The 26,275-nt window shown below is 49.9% G+C and overlaps 1 protein-coding gene across 3 annotated transcripts in view; it reads left to right on the top strand.

Moving 5' to 3' along the window:
- Window positions 1-26,275, top strand: part of RAPGEF4 (Rap guanine nucleotide exchange factor 4) — a 626,758-nt gene that overhangs the window by 68,635 nt on the left and 531,848 nt on the right. For all 3 annotated transcript variants that reach the window (XM_063933451.1, XM_063933450.1, XM_063933453.1), the window contains exon 3: window positions 10,180-10,268. In XM_063933451.1, the coding sequence (XP_063789521.1) occupies window positions 10,180-10,268 (89 nt within the window). The remainder of the gene's footprint in view (window positions 1-10,179; window positions 10,269-26,275) is intronic.

The following is a 26,275-nucleotide window of genomic DNA, read 5'->3' as shown; positions in this document are numbered from 1 at the left end:
ACCAATTGTTACCACTTATGAGATAAAATATACTACCGACTCTCCAATGAAAACATTAATAAGAAATGTTCACAAAGATGGGTCATTGAGTCAGTGGTTTCTAACAAATAAGTTTGTGGGTTGGATACAAATATACAGTGCATCCAGAAAGTATTCATAGCGCTTCACTTTTTCCACACTCAGTAAGGACTCTAGGAGGTCATGGAAGGTTTCCTTGAAAACGATTAAGAACTAAAGGTTTTAGCAGGAAAATATGGAAGGAGTTAGGAACTCGCAAATATGGAGGGAGCTTGAGTTTGAAGGCAACCGGATTGATGACTTTTTCTATAGGGAATGGTCCAATGAAACAGGGGGCGAGCTTCATAGAAGGGACCCGAAACCTCAAGTTCCGAGTAGACAGCCACACCAGATCTCCCACTTTAAGTATGGGTACAGCACGTCTTTTCTTGTCGGCCCAAAACTTATATTGGCAGGAGGACTTGCAAAGAGCAGAATGTACACGTTTCCAGTTACTAGAGAATTGCTGAACCGAGGATTCAACTGCTGGAAGGTCCTGAGTAGGTAGACTTAGAAATTCTGGGACTCGGGAATGCATACCATAAACAGTGAAGAACGGAGTGGTTTTGAAAGAAGAATGCTAAGAGTTATTATGGGCAAACTCCATCCAGGGTAGAAGCTCAACCCAATCATCTTGTGATGATGATAAATGAATACGTAAAAAGTTTTCCAAATCTTGATGTACGCTTTCCGTTTGACCGTTAGTCTGAGGGTGATATGCTGTGGAAAGTTTCAACTTGACTTGAAACACTGAGCAGAGGGACTTCCAAAATTTAGCCACAAATTGAACCCCTCGATCAGATGTGATCTCCGAAGGTAATCCATGTAGCCTAAGAATAGTGGATATGAAAAGTCGGGACAACTCCAGAGCAGTGGGAAGACCCTTGAGGGGAACAAAATGGGCCATCTTCGAAAATCGATCAATGGTCACCCAGATTGTAGTGAAGCCTTGAGAGCGAGGTAAGTCTGTAATGAAGTCCATAGACAATTGGGTCCAAGGTCACTGGGGAACAGGAAGAGGTTGCAAAGGTCCTAAAGGAGCTTGACAAGGTGTTTTATGCTGAGAGCACTTGATGCAAGAGGACACAAAGTCAGTCACGTCGGATCTCATGGTGGGCCACCAATAAGATCATGGTACACACTCTAGAGTCTTATGGATCCCGACATGTCCGGAAAAATGGGATGTGTGAGCCCAAAGAACAAGTTTCTTTCGGATGTCAGGTGGAACAAAAGTTTTCCCTGTAGAAGGTTGGATAGTGGTTCCTGCAAAGATTGTAGGAGTTAAGACGGGACTTGGAGGTGGAGGACTGGTGCTGTGACAAAGGATTGTTTGAGTAGTTGAAAGGCGGAAATAGCTTCAGGTGACCAGTGTGAAGGGTTAGCTCCTTTACAGGTTAGAGCCACAATGGGAGCGACTATGGTAGAAAGACCTTTAATGAATTTGCGATAATAGTTGGCAAATCCCAGGAATCTTTGTACGGCATGAAGTGTAGTAGGCTGGGCCCAGTTGAGAATAGCCGGAACCTTTTCGGGATCCATTTGGAGACCTGAGGCGGAGATAATGTGACTGAGGAACGGAATGGAGGTTACCTCAAACACGTACTTTTCCAATGTACAATAAAGATGATTCTCCCGTAACCTTCAAAGTACCTCACGGACTTGTTGCCGGTGTGACTGGATGTCTGAAAAAATTTTTTAAATATCATCCAAATAAACTACTACAGACTTGTACAGCATGTCACGGAAGATCTCATTTATGAAATTTTGGAAGACAGCATGAGCATTGCTGAGTCCAAATGACATTACTAGGTATTCGTAGTGCCCATCTCTGGTATTAAATGACATCTACCATTCGTCTCCAGCACAAATTCGTATTAGGTTGTAGGCATCCCTCAGATCTTTTGACCCGATCAAAAAGTTCCGTTATCAACAGTAATGGGTATCCAATCTTTTTGGTGATCTCATTCAAGCCCCTATAGTCGAAGGCCTCCATCCTTCTTGCTTACAAAAAAAAAAACAGCACCAGCAGGCGATGTGGATGGGCAAATAAACCCCTTACTTAAGTTTTATCAAATATATTTGGACATCGACTTTTCCCTGGCATTAGCTCTATCGGACAATCCCAGGATCTATGGGGAGGAAGGACATTGGCACTTTGTTTACTAAAAACATCTCTGAACGCTGAATACTGAGAGAGAATGGCATCTGTAAGGTTACAACTGGTACTTCGAATGGGTGGATTATTGGACAAACAAGACGAAAAGAAAGCCTTTCCCCATGAGAGAATTTGCATTGTCAAGGGAGGCTGAGGACTATTACATGAGAGGCTTTGGCAATTACTAAGAATTCTATCTGTTCAGCATGGAGTACCCCTATACGAAGACAAAGAGGAAGGGTTTGAAGAAGGGCAGTTTAGTTGGAGATTCGGTTGTCATCTACCGCAGTAAGAATAATACCCTGATCCAGGGACCGAGTAGGAATTTGGTGTTTCCGGATGAGTTCTGCTGAGATAAAATTTCCACTGCCTCCGGAATCTTAAAGAGAAGAGACAGAATAAACCTCTTGTGACCACTCCAGTGTGACTAGAATCTCAGACTTGTAGTTCCTTGGAGAATGGTTAATTACTCCCAACCTGGTTTCCTGGTCTCCGTGGGCAAGAAGCAACAAGATGGCCAGAGTTCCCACAATACATGTACCAATTCTCGCGGCAGCGCTTCAGCCGCTCCTCAGGTGTCAGACGGGCTCAATTGATTTGCATGGGCTCCTCTATGGAGTCTGGAGCTGACGAGATAGGTGGTGGAGAAGGAGTAACCCGTGGCTTAAATCGTTCACTCTGACCCTTCTCGACCTGTCCTTCCCGGAATCTCAAATGTAATTTGTTACATAGCGAGATTAGGTCATCTAATTTGGTGGGAAGATCCCGTGTCGCCAGGTCGTCTATCAAACTTTCAGATAGTCCATTCCAAAATGCAGAAATGAGGGCTTCCTCATTCCACCCTAGCTCTGAGGCAAGTGTCTGAAATTGTATGACATGTTGACCTACAGTTCTGTTTCCCTGGCGGAGACTCATAATCTCTGAAGAAGCTGAAGAAATCCTTCCGGGCTCATCAAAGATCTTTTGAAGTGTGAAAATTAATCTGGCATGGTCACTCAGTATAGGATCGTCCCTTTCCCACAGAGGAGAAACCCACTCTAAGGCCGAACCGGTCAACAGGGAGACGATGTAAGTCACCTTCGTCTTGGAAGTAGGGAAGTGGCCAGGCTGTAGGGTGAAATGCACATCGCATTGACTTAGGAAGCGGCGACACTACTTGGGATTCCCGTCAAACTTGTTGGGGGTCGGTAGCTGCAAATGAGATGAAGTCGAAACAGCAGTAGAAGAGATAACTTGACTAACGGAGGAATTGGTCTGAACTGAGGGACGTGCTCTATCCAACGAGGACTGGAAAGAATCTTGTCGTAAAGACATCTCTTCTAGACACTGAGTTAACTCTCGCTGGGTTGCTTCCAACCCCTCCAGACGGGCAGCAATGGTTTGTAAGAGGTCCGTACTCAAGGCCTGAGATCCAGTCGGATCCATGGGGTCAGTGCAAACTGTCAGGGGGATACTAGCTGGGGCTGGTGACTCCGAGTTGGGTTCAGGTTGGATGACGGACTCTCCGGGATGGAAGTGAGGTGTTTGGACTGAGTCCCTAGTTAATACTGAGGTAATGGCTGGATTTGGTGTCTCAGTGCATGGTTCTGATTTGGAGGCGGTCTCTTCGGTATGGAAGCGGGCTGGTTGAATAAAGTTTCTTCGCTTGAAGTGTATGATAATGAAGATGAAGATAATGAAGTAAGGAGGATAAAGCCGGAACTAGGGGTCCGAACTGATGACTACAGAGGAGACGTAGGAACCGGTATACCGTGATCCGTGGCTGTGTCGACACTCACGGCTGGGCAGTGTCGGAGGTGGATTGTGGCGGATCGGCGCCAGCAGTTGGACTTACACGGTGCCATTCTAGGCCCAGGAGCATATGAGCCAAGCTGGTAGAGACTCTGGAGACGGAACTGTGAATAAACTGAAACCAGGAACAAGAGGCAAACTTTGGAAACTGGGAGTCAGAGAACTAACATGCAAACAGGTTGCAGAAGAAGTTGCACTGATGTAAGAGTGGCGGTGCGGGTGCAGTGCCTGCTGCTGGGCAGGTGTAGTCTTGCTGCTTACCTCGTTGCACTCTCACCTTCAGGTCGCGGAGACTTAGACGGACCTGGAACCTCAGTTGGACCCGGACACGGCGATCCCCTTCCAGGAGCTGACGACGGGCGAACTGGGAAGAAAGGTGAACCAATTAAGGGGTATCAACTCTTCTTCCACCGGAAAAGAGGATACCCCAGGGGTGACGGTGACCTTTTACCGGTTGGGTAAAATGACATCACAGGTACAAAGCCTCAGCCACCACGCTGAGGTGCACCCTGGACCTCGCATGGCCGTGCAAGGTCCACCGAATCGGCGCTCAGGACAGACAGGAGGCACAGAGAGACAGATGTTATTCACCATTGCCAATCTTGCACTGCGATCTTCCTCTCCACTTACAGGTCCCTGTAAGGAGGCAGAACAAACAACAGCCGCGCAGGGCCGAAAGCTACCGTAGTGTGCATCCGCTACACTAGCTTCATTAAACAGAGCCCTCAAACTAGCTCAGGTGTATGTGGTGCAACACTAATTCTACAAACACTAAAACAAACTTTGCCCTGCACGGAAACAACACACATTACCAAACAGTACGGGGCAAGAATATCCAACGGCGCTGTCCCTTTGATTACCTATCTGCTTTACTGTTACTGGGTAGTGGGCGCCACACAGTCTACCCACCTCCCCCTTCACTAACTTAACAGGGGCTCAGGTCAAGCGGGCCTGCCTACCTGTACACACCGAAGTGGCCTGGGCTTAGTGCCCAGTACCACCTTTATTCACCTTGGGGGCACACACTGTCGATACTGGGCCTAATGCCCCCTAGCTACACACAGGCCAGAGGCCTGACTTTGCCCATGGGCCTAGCGCCCGCCTAACATGCGGCCGTTGGAGTAATTTGGGCTTAACGCCTAGATCACACTTATTTACCTAATGGGGCCACGGGCCTAGCAGACCCGACACTATATGCCCACAGGCCTAGAGGGCCTGACTGTGCCTCCGGGCCTAATGCCCATTCCATGGTGGTCTAGGGAGGACGGGAGGGGTTTGAGCCTCACCGAGGCCTCACCTGCTCCAGAGGTGCTCTTCTGCCGCTGACCCGTCCAGGCCAGCAGCGTCGCCTCCGCCGTCCTTCTGCGTCCAGCCACCGCTGGACATTCTTCTCCTGGTTGCCGGCGTCTTCTGGCCTCTTCACCACTCTTCAGCACGGACTCCTCCTTCCTCTGGGTCCTGGCGGCGTCTAAAGTCACTCCAAGGGAGCGGGGCCTATGATGCGGCAAGCACCGATTGGCTCGCCGCGGCGCCTGTGATTGCCCGGCGCCCCACGAGCAGTGATCGGCTCACGGATGGCGCCGGATTTCAAATGCCGCGGACAGCGCTTCTCATTGGCTGCCGATTCAGCGTCAAGTTTGAAGCGCCGCTTCTGTGGCGCTGCCCGTCGCCGCCTCCGGTCCGGTGCAGGGCAGCAATGCACGGTCCCGGCACCGGATACCCGCCACCACTGTACAGCCAGCGCTGTGGACAGACAAGGTGCCCTAGCGCTGTCTATGGCCTGGAACTGCAGGGGACACAGATCCCCTGCATACTGCCGCTCTGATGTGCCCAGTGATACAGGGCACATCTCTACACTGACCTCAGAATGGCCCAGAATGCTCCTAGAAATACCCAAAGATACAGTAGGTGTGCCAAACTTGTGGCATCATATTCAGAAAGACTTGAGGCTGTAATTGCTGCCAAAGGTGCATCAACAAAGTATTGAGCAAAGCCTGTGAATACTTATGTACATGTGATTTCTTAGTTTTTTAGTTTTTAATAAATTTGCAAAAATCTCAACAAAAACTTTTTTCACGTTGTTATTATGGGGATTTGTGTGTAGAATTTTGAGGGGAAAAAATTAATTATTTCATTTTGGAATAAGGCTGTAACATAACAAAATGTGGAAAAAGTGAAGCGATGTGAATACTTACCGGATTCACTGTATCTACACACAAATCTAGTATCAGAGGATGCCCCCTTTACTTGTTAGCACAGGGGACTGTACCAAAATGGCATGTTCAGTATTTTAGTGTAGATATCACAAAATTGTTAACACAGTAAGGGATATGCATCAACGCTTGCAGAGAGGTTAAGTAGATAGAAATAAAGTACCAACCAATCAGCTACTATCATTTTTCAAACACAGCCTGAGGAAGGGACAGTTAGGAGCTGATTGGTTGGTCGTTTATCTCTCTCCAATTTATCACTCTTAAAATCAATGATACATATGCCCCATTGGCATACTGAGACACTATGGGGTAAATTTACTAAGATTCGTATTTTCCCGTTTCAGGTCAAAGTTCAATCACGAATGACATCGAAAGTGTAAAACTGCAACTTTTTGAATTTGTTACGATGGATTTACTAAGCTGTCGTATTCGGGTTTTTCTTTTCTTCCGATGTCGATGTCATTCGTGTTTTTTTTGTGTTTTTTACGGCAGTGATTAGCAAAACACTGCCGACTTTTTTACAATTAATCTCGGCCGGATCTGTGTGATCCGTGCTGGGGTTCTATTTTTTTTTTTTTTTTAATTAAACACTGTAAAATTTTTAAAAAAAATTGCGTGGGGTCCCCCCTCCTAAGCATAACCAGCCTCGGGCTCTTTGAGCCGATCCTGGTTGCCGAAATATGGGAAAAAAATTGACAGGGGTTCCCCCATATTTAAGCAACCAGCATCGGGCTCTGCGCCTGGTCCTGGTTCCAAAAATACGGGGGACAAAAAGAGTAGGGGTCCCCCGTATTTTTAAAACCAGCACCGGGCTCCACTAGCTGGACAGATAATGCCACAGCCGGGGGTCACTTTTATATAGTGCCCTGCGGCCGTGGCATCAAAAATCCAACTAGTCACCCCTGGCCGGGGTACCCTGGGGGAGTGGGGACCCCTTCAATCAAGGGGTCCCCCCCCCCCCCCAGCCACCCAAGGGCCAGGGGTGAAGCCCGAGGCTGTCCCCCCCCATCCAATGGGCTGCGGATGGGGGGGCTGATAGCCTTTGTTGTAAAAGAAAAGATATTGTTTTTAGTAGCAGTACTACAAGTCCCAGCAAGCCTCCCCCGCATGCTGGTACTTGGAGAACCACAAGTACCAGCATGCGGCGGAAAAACGGGCCCGCTGGTACCTGTAGTACTACTACTAAAAAAATACCAAAAAAAAACACAAGACACACACACCGTGAAAGTATAATTTTATTACATACATACACACATACATACATACTTACCTTATGTTCCCACGCAGGTCGGTCCTCTTCTCCAGTAGAATCCAAGGGGTACCTGTTGAAGAAATTATACTCACGAGATCCAGGGTCCTCGGGGAATCCAGGTGTAATCCACGTACTTGAAAAAAATAACAAAACGGACACTCGAGCCACGCACTAAAAGGGGACCCATGTTTGCACATGGATCCCCTTTTCCCGACTGCCAGAAACCCACTCTGACTGATGTCTAAGTGGGTTTCTTCAGCCAATCAGGGAGTGCCACGTTGTAGCACTCTCCTGATCGGCTGTGTGCTCCTGTCCTAACTGACAGGCAGCACACGGCAGTGTTACAATGTAGCGCCTATGCGCTCCATTGTAACCAATGCTGGGAACTTTCTTGCTCAGCGGTGACGTCACTTTAGGTCAACCGCAGGGCAGAAAGTTCCCATCATTGGTTACAATGTAGCGCATAGGCGCTACATTGTAACACTGCCGTGTGCTGCCTGTCAGTGAGGACAGGAGCACACAGCTGATCAGGAGAGTGCTACAACGTGGCGCTCCCTGATTGGCTGAAGAAACCCACTTAGACAGAAGTCAAAGTGGGTTTCTGGCATTCGTGGAAAGGTGACCCATGTGCAAACATGGGTCCCCTTTCAGTTCGTGGTCGGGACACCGTTTTGTTATTTTTTTCAAGTACGTGGATTACCCCTGGATTTCCCGAGGAGCCTGGACCCCTGGATCTCGTGAGTATAATTTCTTCAACAGGTACCCCTTGGATTCTACTGGAGAAGAGGACCGACCTGCGTGGGAACTTAAGGTAAGTATGTATGTATGTGTGTATGTATGTAATAAAATTATACTTTCACGGTGTGTGTGTCTTGTCTTTTTTTGGGTATTTTTTTAGTAGTAGTACTACAGGTACCAGCGGGCCCGTTTTTCCGTCGCATGCTGGTACTTGTGGTTCTCCAAGTACCAGCATGCGGGGGAGGCTTGCTGGGCCTTGTAGTACTGCTACTAAAAACAATATCTTTTCTTTTACAACAAAGGCTATCAGCCTCCCCATCCGCAGCCCATTGGATGGGGGGGGACAGCCTCGGGCTTCACCCCTGGCCCTTGGGTGGCTGGGGGGGGGGGACCCCTTGATTGAAGGGGTCCCCACTCCCCCAGGGTACCCCGGCCAGGAGTGACTAGTTGGATTTTTGATGCCACGGCCGCAGGGCACTATATAAAAGTGACCCCCGGCTGTGGCATTATCTGTCCAGCTAGTGGAGCCCGGTGCTGGTTTTAAAAATATGGGGGACCCCTACTCTTTTTGTCCCCCGTATTTTTGGGACCAGGACCAGGCGCAGAGCCCGATGCTGGTTGCTTAAATATGGGGGAACCCCTGTCATTTTTTTCCCCATATTTCTGCAACCAGGATCGGCTCAAAGAGCCCGAGGCTGGTTATGCTTAGGAGGGGGGACCCCACGCAATTTTTTTTGAAAAAATAAGCACTTTTCCACTCCTTCCCACTGATATACATGCACGGATCTCATGGATCCGTGCATGCCTATCCAATCACGAATAAAAAAAAAAGGTCTGTTTTTTTTTAGCACTTTTTTACGAGTTGTAATTTTTCACGGCAGTGTTTGTTTGTTTTTTGCTTTGCACTTCTTAGTAAATGACCGAGATTCATACTTAAACAGCCGCGTTTTGACCGATGGTGTATTCATTCGTAATTTTTTACTTGGACTTGCAAAAAATTACGAATGCCCTCATCTCTGCCGTGATTAGTGTTTAGTAAATTACCGAGATGACACTTTGATGAAAAAACGGCATCTCGGTCAAAATCGGGAGCTTAGTAAATTTCCCCCTATGACACTTATCACTTGTGGGTTTCTGCAGATCATGTAAAGTGAGACAGACAGCTCCCACTCCAACAAGGAGTAAAGGAATGGGTTACGCTACTTCCTAGTTACAAAGAGGCAACTGTAGTATTCAAGAAGATTGCTTCCAGAAAGCAGCAGTTACAGTACAAGGGAATTGTCATTTGTACACTGCACCCACCCTACACTGCAAATGTTCTGGTATAATCGCAATACCATCAACTATGGCCCTCATTCCGAGTTGATCGGTCGCAAGGCGAATTTAGCAGAGTTACACACGCTAAGCCTACGCCTACTGGGAGTGTATCTTAGCATCTTAAAATTGCGACCGATGTATTCGCAATATTGCGCTTACAAACTACTTAGCAGTTTTAGAGTAGCTCCAGACTTACTCTGCCTGTGCGATCAGTTCAGTGCTTGTCGTTCCTGGTATGACGTCACAAACACACCCAGCGTTCGCCCAACCACTCCCCCGTTTCTCCGGCCACTCCTGCGTTTTTTCCGGAAACGGTAGCGTTTTCAGCCACACTCCCATAAAACGGCCTGTTTCCGCCCAGTAACACCCATTTCCTGTCAATCACATTACGATCGCCGGAGCGATGAAAAAGCCGTGAGTAAAAATACTATCTTCATAGCAAAGATACTTGGCGCAGTCGCAGTGCGAATATTGCGCATGCGCACTAAGCGGAATTTCACTGCGATGCGATGAAAAATACCGAGCGAACGACTCGGAATGAGGGCCAATATTCCTGTTCTCTGTCCCAATTACTAACAGTGAATTTATTTGCTATTAAAACGTAAAAAGTTTAGATTTGTTAAGGTTACATAAAAATCTTTTCTCTTTGGTTGCAGTGTATCGGCAGGGTGACATTGGTACAAGCTGGTACGCAGTGCTGACAGGATCCTTGGATGTCAAAGTGACTGAAACCAACAGCCATCAGGTGACATATTTGTATTTTTGAGAGTCTGTTCTTGACACTTATTTAAATATTCAATAGGCTCTACTTAGCTTACTGTCAGAGTTCATAAGTTGTGATTGATATTAGTAGCCACAAAGGCCATATAAAATTACAGTATTTTAACATTATCTGATATAGATCATTAGGGCCAAGTTAACTGTCATTGCAAAATAGTCATCATAGGATAAATGCTATTTATCAAAGACCTAATACTGGAGAAATCACAGAATTCTCAAATGTTAACAGTTAACAAAGATGCCACCGTTTCCAGAAATCTGTGGTAGTTTATCTAGCTCTGAAAGGCTTAGACTTTGCTGCTGGCAGCTAATGCCATCTTCAGATGGTGCTAGCAGTCATTTCCCACACTGGATTCTCCGGTGGAAAAGAGCTTTTACCTTACTCCAGGGCTGATCTGGAGTGAAGTCTCTCACGCTGCATTAAGATCACAGACAAAGAACTTGGGGGAATCGTGTCGCCGGCTCAGCCTCTTCTGTGAAAGCTTTGTCCTGGAAAATGAACATTGTTAAATAGCTCAGTCAAATCGATGCCAAGAAATGTAACAGCTTTTCGTTATTTTTCGGGGGAAAACCCTGATAAATAATAAAGTCTTATTTTATAAAGTGTCATTTTATAATTATATTATCGTAGGGAAAAGTGGCCTGAGTCACCAGCTGTTACTACGTTATATAGTCATTTATATACAAAAAGTGGATTAAGGTGTAGACACGTGTCTTACCCTGGTACACTGTCACCTTTGTACTTACGCTATACAAATGAAAATGAGTGCCACCAATAATTTCATCCTACCACTTCATAAAAACATTTATATTACAAGTAAACCTTCCCTCTATTCTTGCTATACAGAGTAAACACACACACACACACACACACACACACACACACACACACACACATATGAATAATATCACATGTACGACCCATGGTTGCACCTGAAAAAAGAACAATATCTCAACAAATTCGCATTGTATACCTCTGACATTCACAATGATCAGCCAATAGTTTTAGTGTCACCATCTACACACATGTTTACGTCCCGCGTTGTTGAGCTTGTACCACTTTCCACATTCCATATTATTTCTCTAACGTCCTAGTGGATGCTGGGGACTCCGTAAGGACCATGGGGAATAGACGGGCTCCGCAGGAGACATGGGCACTTTAAGAAAGAATTTAGATTCTGGTGTGCTCTGGCTCCCCCCTCTATGTCCCTCCTCCAGACCTCAGTTTGAGACTGTGCCCGGACGAGCTGGGTGCTGTTCAGTTAGCTCTCCTGAGCTTGCTGTGAGAAAGTTTTTTGTTAGGTTTTTTATTTTCAGGGAGCTCTGCTGGCAACAGACTCCCTGCATCGTGGGACTGAGGGGAGAGAAGCAGCCCTACTCTCTGAAGTTAGGTCCTGCTTCTTAGGCTACTGGACACCATTAGCTCCAGAGGGATCGTACGCAGGATCTCACCCTAGCCGTCCGTTCCCGGAGCCGCGCCGCCGTCCCCCTCGCAGAGCCGGAAGACAGAAGCCGGGTGAGTATGAGAAGCAAGAAGACTTCGAAATCGGCGGCAGAAGACTCCGTTCTTCACATGAGGTAACGCACAGCACTGCAGCTGTGCGCCATTGCTCCCACACACCTCACATACTCCGGTCACTGTAAGGGTGCAGGGCGCAGGGGGGGGGGGGGGGGGCGCCCTGGGCAGCATATGGACCTCTTTTTGGCAAAAGTACACATATATACAGTTGGGCACTGTATATATGTATGAGCCCCCGCCAAGAAAATGCATATTTGAGCGGAACAGAAGCCCGCCGTCGAGGGGGCGGGGCTTCTCCCTCAGCACTCACCAGCGCCATTTTTTCTCCACAGCTCCGCTGAGAGGAAGCTCCCCAGGTTCTTCCCTGCAGATTCACGGTAGAAGAGGGTAAAAAGAGAGGGGGGGGCACATAAATTGGGCGCAAAAACACAATATACAGCAGCTACTGGGTTAACATTAAGTTACTGTGTTATTCCTGGGATATATAGCGCTGGGGTGTGTGCTGGCATACTCTCTCCCTGTCTCTCCAAAGGGCCTTGTGGGGGAACTGTCTTCGAAAAGGGCATTCCCTGTGTGTGTGGTGTGTCGGTACGCTTGTGTCGACATGTCTGATGAGGAAGGCTATGTGGAAGCAGAGCGGAAGCAAATGAATGTGGTGTCTCTGCCGACGGCACCGACACCTGATTGGTTGGATATGTGGAAGGTTTTAAATGATAGTGTGAATTCCTTACATAAAAGGTTAGAAAAAGCTGAAGCCTTAGGACAGTCAGGGTCCCTGCCCATGCCTGATCCTATGTCGCAGAGGCCGTCGGGGTCTCTGAAGCGCCCACTATCCCAAATTGTTGACACAGATACCAACATGGATTACGATGATGCAAAGTTACAGCCAAAATTGGCTAAATCCATCCGTTATATGATTATAGCAATTAAGGATGTGTTGCACATCACAGAGGAAACCCCAGTCCCTGACGGGAGGGTTCATATGTATGGGGAAAAGAAGCTACAGGTAACCTTTCCCCCCTCACATGAGCTAAATGAGTTATGTGAAAAGGCTTGGGAATCTGCAGATAAAAAACTGCAGATTTCCAAAAGGATTCTTATGGCGTATCCTTTCCCGCCAACGGACAGGTTACGCTGGGAATCCTCCCCTAGGGTGGACAAGGCTTTAACACGCTTGTCCAAGAAGGTAGCCCTGCCGTCACAGGATACGGCTACCCTCAAAGATGCTGCAGATAGAAAGCAGGAGGGTACCCTGAAGTCCATTTATACACATTCAGGTACCTTACTGAGGCCGGCAATCGCGTCGGCCTGGGTGTGTAGTGCTGTAGCAGCATGGACGGATACCCTATCTGAAGAACTTGATACCTTAGACAAGGATACTATTTTAATGATCCTGGGGAATATTAAGGACGCTGTCCTATATATGAGAGATGCTCAAAGAGACATTAGTCTGCTGGGTTCTAGAATCAATGCTATGTCTATTTCTGCCAGAAGGGTCCTGTGTACTCGGCAATGGACAGGTGATGCTGACTCAAAAAGGCATATGGAGGTTTTACCTTACAAGGGTGAGGAACTGTTTGGGGAGGGTCTCTCGGACCTGGTCCCCACAGCTACTGCTGGAAAGTCAATTTTTTTGCCATATATTTCCTCACAGCCTAAGAAAGCACCGTATTATCAAATGCAGTCCTTTCGATCTCAAAAAAACAAGAAAGTTCGAGGTGCGTCCTTTCTTGCCAGAGGCAGGGGCAGAGGAAAGAAGCTGCACAACACAGCTAGTTCCCAGGAACAGAAGTCCTCCCCGGCCTCTACAAAATCCACCGCATGATGCTGGGGCTCCACGCAAGCCTCCGAGGTTGGGGTGCAGTCACAAAGACGCAAGCCTCCGAGGTTGGGGTGCAGTCACACAGGGAAGAAATTTCCAAGGACTGTGGTCAAGTCAAGAGACTTGCCTTCACATCAACATCCTGGAACTAAGGGCCATATACAATGCCCTTCGTCAAGCGGAGACCCTGCTTCGCGACCAACCGGTTCTGATTCAGTCAGACAACATCACCGCAGTGGCTCATGTGGGGGTGCTTCTTCGAAATTTCAGCCACAAGTGGGTTCACTCCCAGTTGGATCCCTGGGCAATAGAGATTGTGTCTCAGGGATACAAGCTGGAATTCGAAGAGATGCCCCCTCACCGATACCTCAAATCGGCCCTGCCAGCTTCCCCCCACGAGAGGGAATTAGTGTTAACTGCAATTCAAAAATTGTATCTTCAACAGGTGGTGGTCAAGGTTCCCCTCCTTCAACAGGGAAGGGGTTATTATTCAACCATGTTCGTAGTCCCGAAACCGGACGGTTCGGTCAGACCCATATTGAATTTAAAATCCCTGAACATGTACCTGAAAAGGTTCCGGTTCAAGATGGAATCGCTGAGAGCGGTTATCGCAAGCCTGGAAGGGGGGGATTTTATGGTGTCTCTGGACATAAAGGATGCATACCTTCATGTCCCCATTTATCCGCCTCATCAGGCGTACCTCAGATTTGTGGTACAGGATTGTCATTACCAATTTCAGACGTTGCCGTTTGGTCTCTCCACGGCACCGAGAATATTTACCAAGGTAATGGCGGAAATGATGGTACTCCTGCGGAAGCAAGGAGTCTCAATTATCCCATACTTGGACGATCATCTCATAAAAGCGAGATCAAGAGAACAGTTGCTGATCAGCGTAACACTTTCTCTGGAAGTGTTACGGCAACACGGCTGGATTCTAAATATTCCGAAGTCGCAGTTGGTACCTACGACTCGTCTGCCTTTCCTGGGCATGATCCTAGACACAGACCAGAAAAGGGTTTATCTCCTGATAGAGAAAGCTCAGGAACTCATGACTCTGGTCAGGAACCTATTAAAACCGAAACAGGTGTCTGTGCATGCCTGCACTCGAGTCCTGGGAAAGATGGTGGCATCATACGAGGCCATTCCCTTCGGCAGGTTCCATGCGAGGACCTTCCAATGGGACCTACTGGACAAATGGTCCGGGTCACATCTACAGATGCATCGGTTAATCACCCTATCCCCCAGGGCCAGGGTGTCTCTCCTGTGGTGGCTGCAGAGCGCTCACCTTCTCGAGGGCCGCAGATTCGGCATTCAGGACTGGCTCCTGGTGACCACGGATGCAAGCCTCCGAGGTTGGGGTGCAGTCACACAGGGAAGAAATTTCCAAGGACTGTGGTCAAGTCAAGAGACTTGCCTTCACATCAACATCCTGGAACTAAGGGCCATATACAATGCCCTTCGTCAAGCGGAGACCCTGCTTCGCGACCAACCGGTTCTGATTCAGTCAGACAACATCACCGCAGTGGCTCATGTAAACCGCCAAGGCGGCACAAGGAGCAGAGTGGCGATGGCGGAAGCCACCAGAATTCTTCGCTGGGCGGAGAATCACGTAAGCGCACTGTCAGCAGTGTTCATGCCGGGAGTGGACAACTGGGAAGCAGACTTCCTCAGCAGACACGACCTCCACCCGGGAGAGTGGGGACTTCATCAGGAAGTCTTCGCACAGATTACAAGTCGGTGGGAACTGCCACAGGTGGACATGATGGCATCCCGCCTCAACAAAAAGCTGCAGAAGTATTGCGCCAGGTCAAGAGACCCTCAGGCGATAGATGTGGACGCCCCGGTGACACGTCTATGTATTTCCCCCTCTTCCTCTCATACCCAAGGTGCTGAGGATAATAAGAAAAAGAGGAGTGAGAACAATAGTCATTGTTCCAGATTGGCCACGAAGGACTTGGTATCCAGATCTGCAAGAAATGCTCGCAGAGGACCCGTGGCCTCTTCCTCTAAGACAGGACTTGTTGCAACAGGGGCCCTGTCTGTTCCAAGACTTACCGCAGCTGCGTTTGACGGCATGGTGGTTGAACGCCGGATCCTAGCAGAGAAAGGCATTCCGGATGAGGTCATTCCTACGCTGATAAAGGCTAGGAAGGACGTGACAGCTCAACATTATCACCGTATATGGCGAAAATATGTTGCTTGGTGTGAGGCCAGGAATGCTCCTACGGAGGAATTCCAGCTGGGCCGTTTCCTTCACTTCCTACAGTCCGGAGTGAATTTGGGCCTAAAATTGGGTTCCATTAAGGTCCAGATTTCGGGCTATCCATTTTCTTTCAAAAGGAGTTGGCTTCTCTTCCTGAAGTTCAGACGTTTGTAAAGGGAGTGCTGCATATTCAGCCCCCTTTTGTGCCTCCAGTGGCACCTTGGGATCTTAACGTGGTGTTGAGTTTCCTGAAATCCCACTGGTTTGAACCACTCAAAACGGTGGAGTTGAAATATCTCACCTGGAAGGTGGTCATGCTATTAGCCTTGGCTTCGGCTAGGCGTGTGTCAGAGTTGGCGGCTTTGTCACATAAAAGCCCCTATCTGGTTTTCCATGCGGATAGAGCAGAATTGCAGACCCGTCCACAATTTGTGCCAAAGGTGGTTTCATCCTTTCATATAAACCAACCTATTGTGGTGCCTGTGGCTACTACTGACTTGGAGGATTCCGAGTTACTTGATGTGGTCAGGGCTTTGAAGGTTTATGTAGCCAGAACGGCTAGGGTCAGGAAAACAGAGTCCTTGTTTATCCTGTATGCTTCCAAGAAGATTGGTACGCCTGCTTCAAAACAAACTATTGCTCGCTGGATCTGTAACACGATTCAGCAGGCTCATTCTGCGGCTGGATTGCCGCTGCCAAAATCAGTTAAGGCCCATTCCACTAGGAAGGTGGTGTTAGGGTCTCCTGCTCTGTGCTGCCACGTCGTCATGGCAACCGGGAGACAGGTGCTAGCGGAGTGGCCTGAGCGTAGCTGATACTCCGATTCGGGTCTTTTGCTGTGCAGTGGTTGCAGGCTCTGTGCATGGCAGGGGATCCGGTGCTGGTTTTTGTGCTCACAGTCTGTGAGGTCTGAGTGGGGCGTGGACAGCACCTGCTATATAAACCCTCTTCTCAGGTTAGGCAGATGCTGCTGAATCTTTGTTGGTTAGTCAGTTCCTGAAAGCTAGCTAGTACTGTGTAAACTTTGTATTTGTTTGTTGCTTACTGCAAATAGGCCTTGGGATTTGGTATTACACTCTGCCAATCCAGACCTAGCAGTAAGACTGGAGTCAGTCGTTTAACCTGCTGGGGTTCTTTTGCTACTCTGTGAACCTAGCAAGTTTGCGGCTGTATTCTCAGACTTGCCTGCCAAAATCCTTTCTCACTGTGCAAGGTGTTCAGGTGTCAGTTTAGTGGCAGTAAGCTGAACCAGTGCACTGCAAGTGAGGACTAGGATTGTGGAGATTCTCCTTGTGTCTATTATTCCATCTCTGACCAAGGAGTTTACTGCCACACCCGTTGGTAACCCTTTAGGGTTTTGCTGTTGCCCTTAGCAACAGCATTTTGGTTTCTCTACGTATTAAATCACAACATCTCGCTTCTTTCCATCTGAGCATTCCTAATAATAGGGAGACACCCAGTTTCTTAGCCTTTGGGCTTCTCTGTTCACTTTGTGTTTATTTTGTTACCCTATCACCTTCTGTGTATGTAATGTCATATTCCCCAGTCTGTCTGTGAGTTCATTTGTTTTGCATCCCTCTCCGTTCAGACACCAGTACATTCCTGCTGGCACTGGTGTGCATAACATATTCAGCAGCCTAATACTCCTGTTGAAATTTTGTGGGAATATGGAGCATACCCCTCAAAATACTTTGCAACAGGTGGTCGATCAGGTGCAGGTCCTGACTCGACAATTTAATGATTTGTCCATTAAAATGCACACCTCGCAGGCCGCTGGCGGAGCTCCCGCAGCAGCAGTACCTTCAGGGGTTAAGGAGCCGAAAGTAAATCTCCCGGATCGTTTTTCTGGAGATCGCTCGCAGTTCTTTTGTTTCAAGGAGAGCTGCAAGCTATATTTCCAGCTTAGGCCTCAGTCTTCTGGGTCGGAGATTCAGCGGGTGGGCATAGTGATTTCCTTGCTACAAGGAGACCCACAGGTCTGGGCATATGGGTTGCAGCCTGACTGTCCGTCGCTTAAAAGTGTTGATGCTTTTTTTACGGCACTGGGCATGTTGTATGATGACCCTGACAAGACGGCCTCAGCCGAGGCTCAGATTTCGATCCTTAGGCAAGGGCGAAGGCCAGTTGAGGTTTATTGTACGGAGTTTCGGAGGTTGGCCCATGATACCCAGTGGAATGACCCAGCCCTGAGACACCAGTACCGAAGAGGTCTTTCTAACCAGTTAAAAGACCAACTGGTACAATATCCCTTGCCTGATAGCTTGGATCAGCTCATGCAGTTATCCATTCGGGTGGATAGACGGCTGAGAGAGCGCAGGCTTGAAAGGGAGACCGAGGTTTCCTTCTTTCCCAAAGGAACCTCAGACTCTGAGGAATTTTCCGAGGAGCCTATGCAGATTGGGGCTACCCGCCTCTCCTCGCGTGAGAAGACGCGGAGGAGACAGCAGGGGTTATGTTTGTACTGTGGGAATAAAGGTCATGTGGTAGTATCATGCCCAGAAAAGCCGGAAAACTTCAGGGCCTGAGGGTGATGGGAAATATCCTGTCAGGCCAGAAGTCAGAATTTCCCAAGAAGACTTTTATCATTCCGGTGACCTTGAAGATCCTCGGTCAAACTGTCAAGACTGAGGCCTTTGTGGACAGTGGGGCCGACGGGGTTTTTATGGACCGCCAATTCGCCCTGAAACACTCTGTTCCCTTAGTACCCTTGGCATCAGAAATTGAGATTTGTGGGTTAAACGGGGAACCATTATCCCAGGGTAAAATTACCTCTTGCACTAGCCAGATTTCTTTGTTTATTGGAGCCACACACTCTGAAAAATTGTCCTTTTATGTGACTGTCTGTACTTTTGCCCCATTGGTGTTGGGGTTACCCTGGTTAAGGGCCCACAATCCTCAATTTGACTGGGTCTCTGGGGAGATTCTTAGTTGGGGTACTGATTGTTTCAGGAGTTGCTTGAGCCCTCCAGTCAGGCTTTCGCAGATAAGTTTGCCAGGATTGCCAGGATGTTATGCAGATTTTGCGGACGTGTTCTCCAAAAGAGTTGCAGAGGTACTACCTCCCCATCGCCCCTATGACTGTGCCATTGATTTGTTGCCGAATGCTAAGCTTCCCAAGAGCAGGTTGTACTCCCTGTCACGTCCTGAGACTCAGGCTATGGCAGAGTACATTCAGGAGAACTTGGCTAAGGGATTTATCAGACCTTCACAGTCTCCAGTTGGGTCGGGGTTCTTCTTCGTGGGTAAAAAGGACGGTTCGTTGCGACACTGCATCGACTTCAGGGAATTGAACCGTATCACGATTAAAAACTCATACCCACTGCCTCTCATTTCGGTCTTGTTTGACCAGCTTCGTACTGCCACCATTTTTTCTAAGATTGACCTACGCGGTGCGTACAATCTGATCCGAATAAGAGAGGGGGATGAATGGAAGACTGCCTTTAATACCCACTCAGGGCATTATGAATATTTGGTGATGCCTTTTGGGCTCTGTAATGCCCCGGCAGTCTTCCAGGACTTCATGAACGATGTGCTCAGGGAATATTTGGATAGATTCTTAGTTGTATACTTAGATGACATCCTAATCTTCTCCCATTCCCTGGAGGAACATCGGTAGCATGTACGCTTAGTCCTCTAGAAACTCAGAGACCACCGGCTTGGGGCGAAGCTGGAGAAGTGCGAATTTGAAGTTCAGCAAGTCGCATTTCTAGGATATATTATCTCCCCAGAAGGTTTCCAAATGGAGGGTTCCAAGGTACAGGCAGTCCTGGATTGGGTGCAGCCCACTAGTTTGAAGGCGCTTCAGCGTTTTCTGGGCTTTGCGAATTTTTATAGACGATTTATCGCTGGATTTTCGTCTATAGTGGCGCCCTTGGTGGCACTCACTAAGAAAGGGGCGGATGTTGCTCACTGGTATTGTGAGGCCAAAGCGGCTTTTGCCCGTCTCAAAAGGGCATTTGTCTCGGCCAAGGTGCTGCGACACCCAGATCCAGAGCGTCCTTTTGTGGTGGAGGTGGATGCCTCTGAGATGGGTATTGGGGCAGTGCTCTCTCAGATGGGGGTGTCTGATAATCGCCTTCATCCCTGTGCTTACTTTTCCCGTAAATTTTCGCCTGCCGAGATGAATTATGACGTGGGTAACCGGGAATTGTTGGCTATTAAGGATGCACTCGAGGAGTGGAGACACTGGCTTGAGGGGGCTAAGTTTGTGGTCTCAATTCTCACCGACCATAAGAATTTGGCATATTTAGAGTCAGCGAAGCGCCTCAATGCCAGGCAGGCACGATGGGCTTTGTTTTTTGCTCGCTTTAATTTTTTGATAACATATCGCCCTGGGTCAAAAAACATCAAGGCTGATGCGCTCTCGCAGAGTTTTGCTCCAATCCAGGAGACCACCGAGGAGCCATTGCCCATTGTGTCCCCATCATGTATTAAAGTGGGCATTACCCAGGACCTCTTGTCATTAGTCCTTAGAGCACAGGAGCAGGCTCCTCCAGACCTTCCGGTAGGTCTTTTGTTTGTGCCTCCTAGGTTAAGAAAGCGAGTGTTCCTGGAATTCCATGCCAAGAAGTCGGCAGGTCACCCGGGTATTGCCAGAACTCGGGAGTTGCTATCTAGGGCGGTGTGGTGGCCCTCGGTGGCTAGGGATGTGGATCAGTGGGTTCGGGCATGTGACATTTGTGCCCGAAATAAGACTCCTAGAGGGGTTCCTGTTGGCCCATTACATCCACTCTCTATTCCATCTAAGCCATGGACCCACATTTCAATGGATTTTGTGGTGGACTTGCCCAAATCCTCGGGGATGACAGCCATCTGGGTTGTCGTTGACAGGTTTTCGAAGATGGCGCACTTCGTTCCATTGGTTGGGCTGCCATCGGCCAGACGCCTGTCTGAATTATTTATGCTGCATGTTGTGCGCCTCCACGGGTTGCCACTTGATGTGGTCTCTGACCGCGGATCCCAGTTTGTGGCCAAATTCTGGAGGGCATTTTGTTCCGATCTCCAGATTTCTGTCAGCTTGTTGTCAGGCTACCATCCGCAGTCAAATGGGCAGACTGAAAGGGTGAACCAGTCCTTGGAGCAGTTCCTCAGGTGTTATGTCTCCAAGTGTCAGACTGACTGGGTTGCTCATCTGTCCATGGCGGAGTTTGCCTATAACAACGCGGCTCACTCTGCTACAGGGATCTCTCCCTTCCTTTGTGTGTATGGGCATCATCCTAAGGCCAATTCTTTTGACCCCCTGGACTCCACGCCTGGTGGTTCCTCTGTGGTTTCGGTCCTTAGAGGTATTTGGAGGAAAGTGAAGAAAGCCCTTGTGTCTGTGTCATTAGTGACCAAAAGGGTTTTTGATAAGCGGAAAAGACCCTGCAGCTTCAAATTAGGAGACTTCGTCTGGTTGTCTACCAAGAATTTGAAGTTGAGACAGCCATCTCATAAGTTAGGCCCCCGGTTAATCGGTCCTTATAAGATCACTAGGGTTATCAATCCGGTGGCATTTCAGTTAGATCTACCCCGTTCTTTGGGTATCAATAAAACATTTAATTGTTCCCTTTTAAAACGGGCGATTAGTAATCCTTCTTCCAGTGGAAGACCTTCCCCTCTTCTGATACGTGGCCAGAGGGAGTTTGTTGTTGAAAGGATTCTTGACTCCAAGATGGTTCGGGGTCGGCTGTCATTTTTGGTGCACTGGAAGGGGTATGGCCCGGAGGAGCGGTCGTGGGTGCGCAGTTGGGAGCTTCATGCCCCCAGACTGTTACGCTCTTTCTTCTCGCAGTTCCCCGATAAACCCGGTGGTAGGGGTTCTTTGACCCCTCGTCAGAGGGGGGGTACTGTTAGGGTCTCCTGCTCTGTGCTGCCACGTCGTCATGGCAACCGGGAGACAGGTGCTAGCGGAGTGGCCTGAGCGTAGCTGATACTCCGGTTCGGGTCTTTTGCTGTACAGTGGTTGCAGGCTCTGTGCACGGCAGGGGATCCGGTGCTGGTTTTTGTGCTCACAGTCTGTGAGGTCTGAGTGGGGCGTGGACAGCACCTGCTATATAAACCCTCTTCTCAGGTTAGGCAGATGCTGCTGAATCTTTGTTGGTTAGTCAGTTCCTGAAAGCTAGCTAGTACTGTGTAAACTTTGTATTTGTTTGTTGCTTACTGCAAATAGGCCTTGGGATTTGGTATTACACTCTGCCAATCCAGACCTAGCAGTAAGACTGGAGTCAGTCGTTTAACCTGCTGGGGTTCTTTTGCTACTCTGTGAACCTAGCAAGTTTGCGGCTGTATTCTCAGACTTGCCTGCCAAAATCCTTTCTCACTGTGCAAGGTGTTCAGGTGTCAGTTTAGTGGCAGTAAGCTGAACCAGTGCACTGCAAGTGAGGACTAGGATTGTGGAGACTCTCCTTGTGTCTATTATTCCATCTCTGACCAAGGAGTTTACTGCCACACCCGTTGGTAACCCTTTAGGGTTTTGCTGTTGCCCTTAGCAACAGCATTTCGGGTTCTCTACGTATTAAATCACAACATCTCGCTTCTTTCCATCTGAGCATTCCTAATACTAGGGAGACACCCAGTTTCTTAGCCTTTGGGCTTCTCTGTTCACTTTGTGTTTATTTTGTTACCCTATCACCTTCTGTGTATGTAATGTCATATTCCCCAGTCTGTCTGTGAGTTCATTTGTTTTGCATCCCTCTCCGTTCAGACACCAGTACATTCCTGCTGGCACTGGTGTGCATAACAGGTGGGCTCTTCTTGGGCGGCTGCCCGAGGGGTCTCGGCATTACAGCTTTGCCGAGCGGCTACTTGGTCAGGTTCAAACACTTTTGCAAAGTTCTACAAGTTTGATACCCTGGCTGAGGAGGACCTTGCGTTTGCTCAATCGGTGCTGCAGAGTCATCCGCACTCTCCCGCCCGTTTGGGAGCTTTGGTACAATCCCCATGGTCCTTACGGAGTCCCCAGCATCCACTAGGACTTTAGAGAAAATAAGATTTTACTTACCGGTAAATCTATTTCTCGTAGTCCGTAGTGGATGCTGGGCGCCCGTCCCAAGTGCGGACTTCTTCTGCAATGCTTGTATATAGTTATTGCTTAAATAAGGGTTATGTTATGGTTGCATCAGGATTGACCTGTTGCTCTGTTATTGTTCATACTGTTGACTGGGTATGTTTATCTCAAGTTATACGGTGTGATTGGTGTGGCTGGTATGAATCTTGCCCTGGATTACCAAAATCCTTTCCTTGTACTGTCAGCTCTTCCGGGCACAGTTTCTTTAACTGAGGTCTGGAGGAGGGACGTAGAGGGAGGAGCTAGAGCACACCAGAATCTAAATTCTTTCTTGAAGTGCCCATGTCTCCTGCGGAGCCCGTCTATTCCCCATGGTCCTTACGGAGTCCCCAGCATCCACTACGGACTACGAGAAATAGATTTACCGGTAAGTAAAATCTTATTTTTGTCTGGAGTGTTTATATATCTCCTATATAATAGCCCAGATCTGTGACTTTGTGCCTCATTTGCTAACGCTGGGTGGAGTCACAACATTGGGCGGAGTTAGTCAAATGAGTCACAGATATAGGAGACTAGGAGGAGAAGCAGATGGTATGGGCATGGCACAGGCAGGGGTGCATACCTCCCAACTATCTTCAGGCAGACAGGGGTGCATACCTCCCAGCTTTCTTCAGGCAGAAGGAGGGACACACGTGCGGCGAAAAGGGGGCGTTTCCAACATAAGGGGGCGTGGCTTCACAGGAGGACAGCAATCGCGAGCCACGCCCCGTTTTAGTCAGCGAGGGGGCATGCCCAGCGCTCTGTGAGCTGCTGGCATGCCCCCAGGGGCGGATTATGAGTCCGGGGGGCCCAGGGCACTTGAGACAGGGGGGCCCTATCTCATTGCTGTGCCTGCTGTGGGTTTGGGGGAGTAGCCTAATCGCGGACCGCGTGGCCACGCCCCCTTATGCAAATTCCGGGAATTGTTGTTGTTTTTTAAATGGGATTTTGGCCCCTCAGCTAGGGGTAAATCCAGAGGGGGTGGTCGCTCCCCCCTACACACCCGCACAGGCAGAAGAAAGCAGGGAGGCTGCTGCCTCCCTGCAACACCACAGACCTGCCAACACGCAGCAGCGTGTGCTGACTGTAGCACAATGCTGCTGCTGTTGCTGGCAGGACGGGGGAGCTTCAGAGCTGGTACAGAGCCACTCCAGCCGGGGGGCCCCCTAAAACTGTGGGGCCCATGGTACATACCCCCTGGGCCCCCCCTTAATCCGGCTCTGCTGCCGGAACCCCCCCTTAATCCGTACCCCCTGATGCCCCCTCTCCCTCCACGAAATAAACGCTGTGTGCACTGTGTGCTTGACCCCCCACATCAGCAAACTTAGCAGGGTCTCTCTGGCGCAGAGGAGCGTCACTTTCTGGCACACTCCATGCTTCTTAGTTCCGTACTGCCTCTGTTATCTCCAGCCTCGGCAACCCCACCACTAGCTGGTGCGCCCAGCTCCTTCACACACTTTAGCCGGCAGGCAGCGCTGCCGAAGTCCATGCTGCTTGCAGAGCCCGACCCCCTCCTCTCTCCAGCCGCAGCGTCTCCTGGGAGGCTAACCAGTCACTCCCAGTCTCCCCTTACCACAGTGCCTGGCAGCCGCGAGGTCCACGCCGCATGCATGCTATGACCCCCTCCTCCCTCCAGCCGCAGCGTCTCCTGGGGGCTAACCAGTCACTCCCAGTCTCCCCTTACCACAGTGCCCGGCAGCCGCGCGAGGTCCGCGGTGTGTGACTGAGGAGGAGGGGAGGGATGCGGACGGGCAGAGGAAGCAGGACTCCAGCCTGAGAGAGTCAGCCATGCCAAGTCTCCACCAGCAGCAGATCCCAACAGGTTGGAGTGGAACAGCAGCAGCCAGCATCAGTGACTCCGGTAAGACACATCTGTCTGTCACCACTGTTTTGTCCCTAATACCAATCTCTCCCGTGCCGTGTGTTCTGTCATGTCCCTGTCACCCCTGGCCTTGCCCTGTCACCCTTATCCTGGCCCTTTAACCCTTATCCTGGCCCTGTCACCCTTATCCTGGCCCTGTCACCCCTATCCTGGCCCTGTCACCCCGTGCTTGCCCTGTCAACCCTATCCTGGCCCTGTCACCCCTGTCCTGGCCCCGTCACCCCTGTCCTGGCCCCGTCGCCCCTGTCCTGGCCCTGTCGCCCCTGTCCTTGCCCCGTCACCCCTGTCCTGGCCCCGTCGCCCCTGATCTGACCCTGTCACCTCTGTTCTGACCCTGTCACCCCTGTCCTTGCCCCGTCACCCCTATTCTGACCCTGCCACCCCTATCCTGGCCCTGTTACTGCATACCCTCCAACTACCTTTTTGGCAGGTACAGTACACGCAGCGCCTCCAGACCCCTCCCCAATGCACCACACCTCCATACCTTCCCCTCCACCACATGCGGCACTCCATTCCTCCCCCACACACTGTGCATCCAGACCCCCTACACCACCCGCGGCTCCCACTCCCCCGCCCCTCCACCACCCACAGCACCACCAGACCCCCTCCACCATCCACCCCCCATATATGTCTCCCCCCACACCTGCCCCCCCTCCACCCGCAGCATCTGCAGACACCCTCCTTCATCTGCTCCCCCCCCCCCCTCATTCACCCGCCCCCACCCACGGCACCCCTGCTCCTGCCCCTCCACCACCTGCAGCGCCTCCGGACCCCTTCCCCATCCACTGCACCACCCGCACCTGCCCCTCCCCTACTCGCAGCACCTCCGGAACCCCTACCCCACCCCCGGCACCCCCGCCCCTTCCCATCCCACAGCACCTCCGGAACCCTTCACCCATCCGCAACATCCCCGCACCTGCCCCTCCCCCACCTGCAGTGCCTCCGGACCCCTCCCCCATCTGCAGCCCCCACTCCTCTGCCCCTCCCCCACCCGCAGCACCTCCCGACCCTTCTTCATCTGCCCCCCCCCCCCCCCCGCATCCGCCCCCCTCCACCCGCAGCATCTACAGACACCCTCCCCCATCCGCAGTCCCCCCGCACCCGCTACATTCTGTACATCGTGCAGGTGCTGTTCACGCCGAGGCAAGGGGCTGCGCCTCCTTCACCATTGCACACCCTTTCATTGTGCAATATTTAACCACTAACAAAGGAATGCAGGTAATACTCCATATAATACAAATATTAAACCCCAGAAAGGCATGCAAGGGTTAAGGGGGCGTAGCCCCTTGTGACGGTGTGAAGAGCGCCCGTAGGGCACGATGAAGCACCTAGTATTTATATATGGGTATATTCAATAAGAGTCGGGTCCATTCCGTGCCGGGGAGGGGGGCAGCTGTCAGCGGTGACGGGGGGAGATGTCTGCGGCGCCGGAGGGGGGGAGAGATGTCTACGGCTGTGGGGGGAGCAGTGGGGAGAGCAGCGGAGAAGTCGGAGCGGACGGGAGGAGGAGACGGGGGAG

The sequence above is a fragment of the Pseudophryne corroboree genome, chromosome 7 (genome assembly GCF_028390025.1).
Source record: "Pseudophryne corroboree isolate aPseCor3 chromosome 7, aPseCor3.hap2, whole genome shotgun sequence".
NCBI classification, from domain to species: Eukaryota; Metazoa; Chordata; class Amphibia; order Anura; family Myobatrachidae; genus Pseudophryne; species Pseudophryne corroboree.
Note: the sequence above shows the minus strand (reverse complement) of the source record. Positions and strands in the feature narration are given on the sequence as shown.